The sequence below is a fragment of the Coregonus clupeaformis genome, chromosome 30 (genome assembly GCF_020615455.1).
Source record: "Coregonus clupeaformis isolate EN_2021a chromosome 30, ASM2061545v1, whole genome shotgun sequence".
NCBI lineage: Eukaryota > Metazoa > Chordata > Actinopteri > Salmoniformes > Salmonidae > Coregonus > Coregonus clupeaformis.
Genome location: NC_059221.1, coordinates 32220496 through 32233022, shown reverse-complemented (window position 1 = coordinate 32233022; position 12527 = coordinate 32220496). Strand labels below are relative to the sequence as shown.

Genomic DNA, 12527 nt, shown 5'->3' with positions numbered 1-12527 from the left:
AAAATGTGACCTCCACATCACCCTCCCCAAATGTCCAACAGGAACCGAGGATGTAGTGGCAAGCTTTCATTTCCTTTTTTCAAATGAGAAACAGCAGCTTTTGGATATGAGAAAAACAGGATATTACTGAATTTACCCAACAAACACTGAAATGTTCAGTCTGAGAATGAGACACCAGCTCAACATCCTTTAAAAAAAGTTATTCTTAGTAAGGGTATTAGTCATCAAGTAGAATGGGCCTTAACTGTCACGAAATGCACATATTCCAGCTCCATGCTGTCTCATCTTCCTCTTCTCTCCGAACAGGGTGACTCTGAGTGACTGACAGGGAGGGGAAGTGGCTGTGTTGTGGTTTCAGAGACCCAACCCTCTCTGCATCAGATGTCCTGCATGGCCACATCAGACAGGAAGCCAGGCATCAGCGTGGACAGAGTAAATATCTAACCACACCTACAGCCTTGGGCCTTGTGCTACACAACCCAACACGACACCAACAGTGGCTATCCCACAGCCTACTTAAGTAAATAATGTTTCTGGCTGACTGCACTGGACTTGATATTCTGCATTATGGATGTTGAGTCATTGAGCATTGACTCAAAGTAGCCTTGGCACGGCAGTAGACCTGAATAACAATAAGTCAATAATAATAACACAAGAATACATTGCACATTTAAAGGTAAAAAATATACAATATATTTGTTGTATAAACTTGTACATTACTGTGTTGTACATTTAGTTTTACATACACTATACATACTGTAATCGGGTCAATTTCACTTCACATCCTTCATGATTCAGAGAAAATGTCCCACGTTACCAAGCTAATCTTATGTACATCTTTTACAAACACATACAAATAAACACAGCCCTTTGATGTATTTCAGAGGCTGTAACAACATACAAATGTGCTATATAAAAATCCCTGAAAATGTCTCTCTGTGAGGTAAGAACACATTTAGCATCATCATCACTCGTTTCATTTAATTCCCTCTCTCATTCACTAAAACATTCAACTTCGAGCTGACTCGTTCTGAGACATTACTGACAAATACAGAACGGATCAAAACACACTGCATGTTTCCCTTAACACAGTTCCGCCACAGGAAGAGTAGCTGCAGGCTGAAGATTGTCTAAACATGACTTATACATTACTTAATAAACAAGGTACAAATGTCCATTATGGATCATAACTATCATATACAAGTCATTCATTTCAAGCATGGCATATGACAATCCTTGGTTAAAGACAGTTAAGTGTTATGTTAACTTAGACGGTATGATAAAGGCCACAGGAACAACAGGCAGAAGAGGTACAGAACAGAAGTTAAACTTGATTACATGCAAACAATGCAATGTTATTATAATTATCACAATTTACAAGAGCTATGCAAATAAAAACTATAGGTGTTTCATCTTTAACATTTTTCAGAGGGTGACCTGTCTCTGTGCAACAAAGGTAAAACGGTAATGTTCTGACATAATGTATTGCATTCCTACATTATCAAATGGAAAACACAAATGTTTACTCTGAAGATGACAGCAAAGTAGAGAACATAACATAGCATTTGTCACCTACTGTTTTCCATGATCACTCCATACTGATGTTTAGAGAGATAGCTGCAAATGAAGACGTTTAGAACAGTCATCAATAGGAAAGTTAAAGTCATTCAAGGCCAACTTAAAGTAGCCCAATCCCCTCAGCAAAAGTACCATTCAAAAAAATCTCCTTTTGTTCCCAGAAAACATTGATTCACATTCTCCATGGCCAAAATCTCCCTTCAGACCAATGCATTAGCCACAGTTGTTAGGAAAACAACTGACACATCCACTTTACATCTGGTGAATATGAAATGACAGTTAAACCATCTACAACCATTTTAGAGTTAGCTCATAATAATTACATTTCCTGCAATAACCATACCGTCATTCACTATTATAGACGATAAGGCATCAGAGCGTGGACCAAACAGAGCATGTACTTTTTAAAGTATAATGGGGAGCACCGTGTCCTATAAGAATCCATACTTAAATAACTTGCATGACAGGTGAGTCTCCTCAGTCTCTCTCCACCAGTTGCAGTTCCAGGAGTATTTTCCTCTTCCTTACAGGCAACAAAATACCATGGCGACACTGATGAAACAACATGGCAGCCAAACCCTGTCTTCTCCGTCTCCTCACGTCGACTCCAGCGTGTCCAACTGGAACACGTTGTGATTGGTCGGCGTGGTGAAGTAGAGCTGCTCATTGGACGAGGAGCGGTTGTCACACAGGCTGTGCAGCCCCAGTGTCCTCTCGAAGTCCAGCAGCTGGCCCATGAAGTTGAAGTTGGGGGAGATGTTGGACTTCTTCCTCTTGACAAAGTCATAGGCGTCGTTAAGGGACAGGTTGAGCCTCTGCATCAGGTAGGCCACGGTCACGGTCACAGAACGGCTGATGCCAGCCAGACAGTGTACCAGGACGCCACACTGCTTGGACCGAGCCTCATCTACATGTACAAGTGAGGAAGAAGGTCAATATGGGTCAAATAAGACTGCTTTTATGATCAGGTCACACGTAGACCTCAGACTCTCAGGGCGTGGGGTCTAAGGGCTTGATAGTGTATTCATAAGGCTCAACACACAATAGCTAACATGTAGGCCTGCTTCTTATTGTTTTCTCATGAGGATCAAGGGAGACAGTAAGTAAACCTTTATCTTTGTTGAATGACATCTCCATTCGTAAAAGGAAATATAATTTATAGTGAGCTAATCCCAGCAGGGTGAAACGCCCTGGACTCCACCACAACCAGGATACGTCAGAGTTAGACTCATGACCTGATAACCAAACACAGGCAGCCATAGAGAGTGGAAGCCATGTTTCCTTCCTCTACCACTAACCCCAATTGACAAACAAATGCAAAACAAGCCTGGAAACACCACTAGTACAAACATACATAACCTAGAAGGTTTCATGTGCTGTTGTGGGTTTTTGTAAGTTAGGGTTCCCCAACTGGCGGCCCAGTGATTTTATTTGGCCCCCCAAGTTTTCTGAGCAACAAAAAAAGAAGATTAGTAGTTTTTTTAATTAGGCCATAAAATACTGTAAAAACACCAGCAAATCAGCTCCAAGTTTAATTTAGGAAATCTGTTCCAAAGTATTCCCCTGCATAATAGAGAGATATACAGTTCCAGTCAAAAGTTTGGACACACCTACTCATTTAAGGGTTTTTCTTTATATTTACTATTTTCTATATTGTAGAATAATAGTGAAGACATCAAAACTATGAAAGAACACATATGGAATCATGTAGTAACCAAAATAAGTGTTAAACAAATCAAAATATATTTTATATTTGAGATTCTTCAAATAGCCACCCTTTGCCTTGATGACAGCTTTGCACACTCTTGGCATTCTTTCAACCAGCTTCACCTGGAATGCTTTTCCAACAGTCTTGAAGGAGTTCCCACATATGCTGAGCACTTGTTGGCTGCTTTTCCTTCACTCTGCGGCCCAACTTATCCCAAACCATCTCAATTGGGTTGAGGTCAGGTGATTGTGGAGGCCAGGTCATCTGATACAGCACTCTCCTTCCTGGTAAAATAGCCCTTACACAGCCTGGAGGTGTGTTGGGTCATTGTCCTGTTGAAAAACAAATGATAGTCCCACTAAGCCCAAACCAGATGGGATGGCTTATCGCTGCAGAATGCTGTGGTAGCCATGCTGGTTAAGTGTGCCTTGAATTCTAAATAAATCACAGACAGTGTCACCAGCAAAGCACCCCCACACCATAACACCTCCTCCTCCATGCTTTACGGTGGGAACTACACATTTGGAGATAATCCGTTCACCCACACCGCATCTCACATAGAAGACACACCTGTTAATCGAAAAGCTGGTGAAGCTGGTTGAGAGAATGCCAAGAGTGGGCAAAGCTGTCATCAAGGCAAAGGGTGGCTATTTGAAGAATCTCAAATATAAAATATATTTTGATTTGTTTAACACTTTTTTGGTTACTACATGATTCCATGTGTATTATTTCATAGTTTTGATGTCTTCACAATTATTCTACAATGTAAAAAATAGTAAAAATAAAGAAAAACCCTTGAATGAGTAGGTCTGTCCAAACTTTTGACTGGTAGTGTACCTTCAGCAAGTATTCATACCCCTTGACATATTCCACATTTTGTTCTGTTACAGCCTGAATTCATATCGGATTAAATTGATTTTTTCCTCACCCATCTACACACAATACCCCATAATGTTGCACATTTATTGAAAATGAAATAGATAAATATATAATTTACATAAGTATTCACACACCTGAGTCAATACTTTGTATACGTTTTTATTTTATTTTTTATACCTTTGGCAGCGATTACAGCTGTGAATCTTTTTGGGTAAGAGCTTTCCACACCTGGATTGTGCAACATTTGCTCATTATTCTTTTAAAGAATTCTTCAAGCTCTGTCAAATTGGTTGTTGATCATTGCTAGACAACCATTTTCAGGTCTTGCCATAGACTGTCAAGTAGATTTAAGTCAAAACTGTAACTTGGCCACTCAGGAACATTCACTGTCTTCTTAGTAAGCAACTCCAATGTAGATTTGGCCTTGTGTTTTAGGTTATTGTCCTGCTGAAAGGTAAATTAATTTCCCAGTGTCTGGTGGAAAGCAGACTAAACAAGGTTTTCCTCTAGGATTTTGCCTGTGCTTAGCTCCATTCTGTTTATTTTTTATCCTGAAAAACTCCCCAGTCCTTAACGATTACAAGCATACCCATAACATGATGCAGCCACCACAATGCTTGAAAATATGGAGAGTGGTACTCAGTAATGTGTTGTTTGGATTTGCCCCAAACATAACACTTTATAGTCAGGAAAAAAGGGAATTGCTTTGCCACATTTTTTACAGTATTACTTTAGTGCCTTGTTGCAAACAGGATGCATATTTTTTGAATATTTTTATTCTGTACAGGCTTCCTTCTTTTCACTCTGTCAATCAGGTTAGTATTGTGGAGTAACTACAATGTTGATCCATCCTCAGTTTTCTCCTATCACAGTCATTAAACTCTGTAAAGTCACCATTGGCCTCATGTTGAAATCCCTGAGCGGTTTCCTTCCTCTCCGGCAACTGAGTTAGGATGGACGCCTGTATCTTTGTAGTGACTGGGTGTATTGATACACCATCCAAAGTGTAATTAATAACTTCACCATGCTCAAAGGGATATTCAATGTCTGCTTTTTCTTTTTACCCATCTACCAATAGGTGCCCTTCTTTGCGAGGCATTGGAAAACCGTGTTGGTCTTTGTGGTTGAATCAGTGTTTGAAATTCACTGCTCGACTGAGGGACCATACAGATAATTGTATGTGTGGGGTACAGAGATGAGGTCAAAAGTCATGTTAAACACTATTATTGCACACAGAGTGTGCCCATGCAAATTACTATGACTTGTTAAGAACATTTTTACTCCTGAACTTATTTAGGCTTGCCATAACAAAGGGGTTGAATACACATTGACTCAAGCATTTCAGCTTTTCATTTTTAATTAATTTGTCAACATTTTGAAAAACATAATACCACTTTGACAATAAGGGGTATTGTGTGTAGACCTGTGACAAAACATCTCAATTTAATCCATTTTAAATTCAGGCTGTATCACAACAAAATGTGGAAAAAGTCAAGGGGTGTGAATACTTTCTGAAGGCACTGTATGTAAGCAAGGTTTGGGCTTCTTGCGGTCAATTTGCAGTCTACAAATTATTTGTAATTATGTTCCGGCCCCCTGACCATCCGCTCAAGAAAAAATCGGCCTGCGGCTGAATCTAGTTGATGATACCTGCTGTACGTTTAAAAAAAAGATTTGTTATCCATCCTTAAATAACAGACATATGACACTAACAATGACCAGCAAGTTCCTCAGTAGCGCATGTACTTTCCCTTGTGCCGAGCAAGGGACTTCAGTCCAGCTCTCTTTTTGACCAATATATACCCGAAGAGCGGGTGGTGGATGGACCAATAATGTAAAAAAATGTATAGATAAATCATTTTTAAACAGACACCAATAGACAGTTATGTTGACTTGTGACATTGGTAACCAGACGTGAAAATAAAAGTAAAAGCCATAGCTTCATCACACAACGGGGTTTCAGTGATGAGCAATACCACTGGGTATACCAGGAACTGAGCGATAACAATGATTCAAATCATAATAAAAATATGACTCAAATACAACAAGAACATTAGGTGGTCAGCAAACAACTTCCTCTTTCTCACTGTAATTCACAGAATTATATCATATACTAGGTGTGCCTGTGAGTCATTTCCTATAGGCCTCGTACTCCACATATAGTAATTTTTGGAACACAATGTGATCTATCATGTTCTCTCCCGCACAGTAAGTCAGCTACTCACCGATGAAGGATATGGCCTCTGGAAAGAACTGGGACAGGTTCTGACTCCAGTGGTCCGAGATGGGGATCTGCTTGTATGTAAAGAGGCCGTCATGTTCAAACATGTTGGGGAGGTTGGGTGTGACGTTCAGGATGTACTTGATGTTGTGCTGGCCCAGCACGTCCAGGTTAGTGGAGTCTTTGGCACAGCCCAGGTAAAGGTAGGGAAGGATCTGGACTGGGAAGGCAGGTTGGTTGTTGGGAAGGGGGCTCTCCTCAGACTCTGTGGCGCTGCTCGGCTCGCGGTCCGATTCACCATCTGAGAGGTCGGAACTGATCCGGAGACTTCCGAAGCCTAGGACGGAGAGCGGGGGAGAGGAGCTGGGACAGGAGCTGTCCAGGAGGGTCTCACAGTGCTCTGGGTACTCGGTTTGAAACTTCCCAAATCCCCCTGAGATCAAAAGAACCAAGGAGTTATAAAATGGTGTATGTGCTGTCCTGTGTATCTCAGCCAAGCATTATATTCATATAATTATTATTATTATTCAAACTGTAACAACAGAACAGAGATTTGGGTCAAATATTATTATTTTGAGTTTAAAGATAATAACTGACAAGTGGTCAAATTAAGTAATAGGCTGTGTACTACGTTTTGTTTACTATGAATCACATGTTAATAACATGTGAATAGGGCCGACGCAATAACAATTATATGCTATCTATACCATTACTGAAAACTGTATGGGCAATAGGTCTCTCCTTCACAGCAGAACATTCATGAAATGCATGCCCTTTTCCAGCAGTAGCAAAACATGGCGTAGCCATTTTGGAATTTTAATTGAGAATCCCAGTCACACTACTTCTCAAAGTTTGAGAGACAATAGATGTAGGCTACCTTCAAAACTATGCTGTATTTTAAATACTATCTATATAATTTAAATGGATTGATTTAAGTTGTTTGTCTTAAATATATTTTAACCTTACTTTACATACAGTGCCCGGAAAGATAGACAAGGAATAATCTACATATCCTATTGAAAAACAATATAATGGCAAAAATGTAACTTGCCTTCCAGGTAATATGCTTTACAGCCGTCGTCCCATAGTTTCTGAAGAAGTAGTCCCAGAACCGAGACTGTGGCCCCATCCTGCCAGTCCACAGTGCACTCATCGTACAGAATCACTGTATCTGTATTGCAACGTCTAACGAATTTCTCCTTGTCTTCGTGGTTCGGTATGATAGTTCGGATGGGTATGTTGCCCTTCTTGAACCTTCGCAGCATCAATGCTGGAATTGCCAAATTGATCGCCGTTTCTATGTGGGATGATTCGTAAAGCTCGTGCGATCGGCAGTCCAACAAAAGCAGCGAACCTCCCCCGGATTCCAACTCGAGTTGGAGCCATTCTACGCTTTTACTTGGAGTCACATTAGTCATATCGAACTAAATATCATGTTACATTCATACAGGTAGGCTAATACACAAATTACGCTAACGTTACATTGTACACCGAGAGACAAATAACTATTTCGAGGAGAAACACTGGAACTTGTTAAACTCAAACATCAAAGCTCAAATGTTTGAAAAATGTATCAAATTACGGGTTTGAGCGGGAGCGTTGATTTCCCTCTAACCACTTATACGCACATCCAGGTAAGCAAATCCTCGTGCATTTGTTCCTATGCAATAATAACACCAGACATTAACAAGAACTATTCGACACTGACTGTCGCACTACTTGGAGCATGTTCTCCCTTTGCTATTCCGATGCAGAGGAAATGTTGTTGAGGAGCAACTCAAGAGAGGGAGGTGCTTGCTTCAGGATTTAAAGACATAGATGGAGATTGCAAAATGTGGTTTGTAATCCCTCCTCTAGGCTATTACTGTGTAATAAATAACCTATTTGATAGTGTATTATGATTGTATTGTTTTTTTAATAGTGTTATTTTAATATCAAACTAGGCATTCATAAAATGCATTATTCTATCAATCTTTGTATGATCAAAACAGTTTTATTCACTCATTAATGATGTTTAAAATGTAGGCTATGCAACATAATTAATTGCAGCCCAGTACCTGCTCTTTTCTCATTTGTATGCAGTGGTGGTTTTTATTCTTGGTCAATGTGTGGTCATATCAATGTAAATATTTGCATATGATAATAAACACTGAGGACTACAGGTTAGCCTATTGACCTTTTTACATGGATGCTGGCCAAAACACAATATTTGAGATTATATCATCCTGTAACACTATTGAACCTCATCCTCTCCAGTCTCATAGCATGGCATGCTGGGGTAACACTATTTGGAAAGTCCAAAGTAGATGTTTTGTAGATGTCCAGTAAATGTTCGATAACTGTCAACAACATTTCAATTAACTATCCACTAACCCTAACCCTAAACCCCCTAACCATAGCCCTGATCCTAACCCTAACCCTAAACCCCCTAACCATAGCCCTGATCCTAACCCTAACCCTAAACCCCCTAACCATAGCCCTGATCCTAACCCTAACCCTAAACCCCCTAAACCCCCTAACCATAGCCCTGATCCTAACCATAACCCTAAACCCCCTGACCATAGCCCTGATCCTAACCCTAACCCTAAACCCCCTAACCATAGCCCTGATCCTAACCCTAACCCTAAACCCCCTAAACCCCCTAACCATAGCCCTGATCCTAACCATAACCCTAAACCCCCTAACCATAGCCCTGATCCTAACCATAACCCTAAACCCCCTAACCATAGCCCTGATCCTAACCCTAACCCTAAACCCCCTAACCATAGCCCTGATCCTAACCCTAACCATAGCCTTGATCCTAACCCTAACCCTAACCCCTAAACATAGCCCTGATCCTAACCCTAACCCTAAACCCCCTAACCATAGCCCTGATCGTAACCCTAACCCTAAACCCCCTAACCATAGCCCTGATCCTAACCATAACCCTAAACCCCCTAACCATAGCCCTGATCCTAACCCTAACCATAGCCTTGATCCTAACCCTAACCCTAACCCCCTAAACATAGCCCTGATTCTAACCCTAACCCTAAACCCCCTAACCATAGCCCTGATCGTAACCCTAACCCTAAACCCCCTAACCATAGCCCTGATCCTAACCCTAACCCTAAACCCCCTAACCATAGCCCTGATCCTAACCATAACCCCTAACCCTAAACCCCCTAACCATAGCCCTGATCCTAACCATAACCCTAAACCCCCTAACCATAGCCCTGATCCTAACCCTAACCCTAAACCCCCTAACCATAGCCCCGATCCTAACCATAACCCTAAACCCCCTAACCATAGCCCTGATCCTAACCCTAACCCTAAACCCCCTAACCATAGCCCTGATCCTAACCATAACCCTAAACCCCCTAACCATAGCCCTGATCCTAACCCTAACCCTAAACCCCCTAACCATAGCCCTGATCCTAACCATAACCCTAAACCCCCTAACCATAGCCCTGATCCTAACCCTAACCCTAAACCCCCTAACCATAGCCCTGATCCTAACCATAACCCTAAACCCCTAACCATAGCCCTAATCCCAACCCCTAACCCCCTAACCATAGCCCTAATCCTAACCCTAACCATAGCCCTGATCCTAACCCTAACCCTAATCCCCTAACCATAGCCCTGATCCTAACCCTAACCCTAAACCCCCTAACCATAGCCCTGATCCTAACCCTAAACCCCCTAACCATAGCCCTGATCCTAACCCTAACCCTAAACCCCCTAACCATAGCCCTAATCCTAACCCTAACCCCCCTAACCATAGCCCTAATCCTAACCATAGCCCTGATCCTAACCATAACACTAAACCCCCTAACCATAGCCCTGATCCTAACCATAACCCTAAACCCCCTAACCATAGCCCTGATCCTAACCCTAACCCTAAACCCCCTAACCATAGCCTTGATACTAACCCTAACCCTAAACCCCCTAACCATAGCCCTGATCCTAACCCTAACCCTAAACCCCCTAAACCCCCTAATCATAGCCCTGATCCTAACCCTAACCCTAAACCCCCTAACCATAGCCCTGATCCTAACCCTAACCCTAAACCCCCTAAACATAGCCCTGGTCCTAACCATAACCCTAAACCCCCTAACCATAGCCCTGATCCTAACCATAACCCTAAACCCCCTAACCATAGCCCTGATCCTAACCCTAACCCTAAACCCCCTAACCATAGCCCTGATCCTAACCCTAACCATAGCCTTGATCCTAACCCTAACCCTAACCCCCTAAACATAGCCCTGATCCTAACCCTAACCCTAAACCCCCTAACCATAGCCCTGATCGTAACCCTAACCCTAAACCCCCTAACCATAGCCCTGATCCTAACCCTAACCCTAAACCCCCTAACCATAGCCCTGATCCTAACCATAACCCCTAACCCGAAACCCCCTAACCATAGCCCTGATCCTAACCATAACCCTAAACCCCCTAACCAAAGCCCTGATCCTAACCATAACCCTAAACCCCCTAACCATAGCCCTGATCCTAAACCTAACCCTAAACCCCCTAACCATAGCCCTGATCCTAACCCTAACCATAGCCTTGATCCTAACCCTAACCCTAACCCCCTAAACATAGCCCTGATCCTAACCCTAACCCTAAACCCCCTAACAATAGCCCTGATCGTAACCCTAACCCTAAACCCCCTAACCATAGCCCTGATCCTAACCCTAACCCTAAACCCCCTAACCATAGCCCTGATCCTAACCATAACCCCTAAACCTAAACCCCCTAACCATAGCCCTGATCCTAACCATAACCCTAAACCCCCTAACCATAGCCCTGATCCAAACCCTAACCCTAAACCCCCTAACCATAGCCCCGATCCTAACCATAACCCTAAACCTCCTAACCATAGCCCTGATCCTAACCCTAACCCTAAACCCCCTAACCATAGCCCTGATCCTAACCATAACCCTAAACCCCCTAACAATAGCCCTGATCCTAACCCTAACCCTAAACCCCCTAACCATAGCCCTGATCCTAACCATAACCCTAAACCCCCTAACCATAGCCCCGATCCTAACCCTAACCCTAAACCCCCTAACCATAGCCCTGATCCTAACCATAACCCTAAACCCCCTAACCATAGCCCTGATCCTAACCCTAACCTTAAACCCCCTAACCATATCCCTGATCCTAACCCTAACCTTAAACCCCCTAACCATAGCCCTGATCCTAACCCTAACCTTAAACCCCCTAACCATAGCCCTGATCCTAATCATAACCCTAAACCCCCTAACCATAGCCCTGATCCTAACCATAACCCTAAACCCCCTAACCATAGCCCTGATCCTAACCCTAACCATAGCCTTGATCCTAACCCTAACCCTAACCCCCTAAACATAGCCCTGATTCTAACCCTAACCCTAAACCCCCTAACCATAGCCCTGATCGTAACCCTAACCCTAAACCCCTAACCATAGCCCTGATCCTAACCCTAACCCTAAACCCCCTAACCATAGCCCTGATCCTAACCATAACCCCTAACCCTAAACCCCTAACCATAGCCCTGATCCTAACCATAACCCTAAACCCCCTAACCATAGCCCTGGTCCTAACCCTAACCCTAAACCCCTAACCATAGCCCCGATCCTAACCATAACCCTAAACCCCCTAACCATAGCCCTGGTCCTAACTCCTAACCCTAAACCCCCTAACCATAGCCCCGATCCTAACCATAACCCTAAACCCCCTAACCATAGCCCTGATCCTAACCCTAACCCTAAACCCCTAACCATAGCCCTGATCCTAACCATAACCCTAAACCCCTAACCATAGCCCTGATCCTAACCCTAACCCTAAACCCCCTAACCATAGCCCTGATCCTAACCATAACCTAAACCCCTAACCATAGCCCTGATCCTAACCCTAACCTAAACCCCCTAACCATAGCCCTGATCCTAACCATAACCCTAAACCCCCTAACCATAGCCCTAATCCTAACCCTAACCCCCCTAACCATAGCCCTAATCCTAACCCTAACCATAGCCCTGATCCTAACCCTAACCCTAATCCCCTAACCATAGCCCTGATCCTAACCCTAACCCTAAACCCCTTACCATAGCCCTGATCCTAACCCTAAACCCCCTAACCATAGCCCTGATCCTAACCATAACCCTAAACCCCCTAACCATA

At 42.8% G+C, this 12527-nt stretch overlaps 1 protein-coding gene across 1 annotated transcript; it reads right to left on the bottom strand.

The window, feature by feature from the left end:
- Nucleotides 1-669: 669 nt before the first annotated feature.
- Nucleotides 670-8813, bottom strand: LOC121545415 (dual specificity protein phosphatase 7). Its single transcript, XM_041855934.2, has 3 exons — nt 7438-8813; nt 6391-6819; nt 670-2485 (listed from the first exon to the last, which is right to left on the bottom strand). The coding sequence occupies exons 1-3, from the start codon at nt 7802-7804 to the stop codon at nt 2175-2177; spliced, it is 1107 nt and encodes a 368-aa protein (XP_041711868.1). The 5' UTR covers nt 7805-8813; the 3' UTR covers nt 670-2174.
- Nucleotides 8814-12527: the final 3714 nt, after the last annotated feature.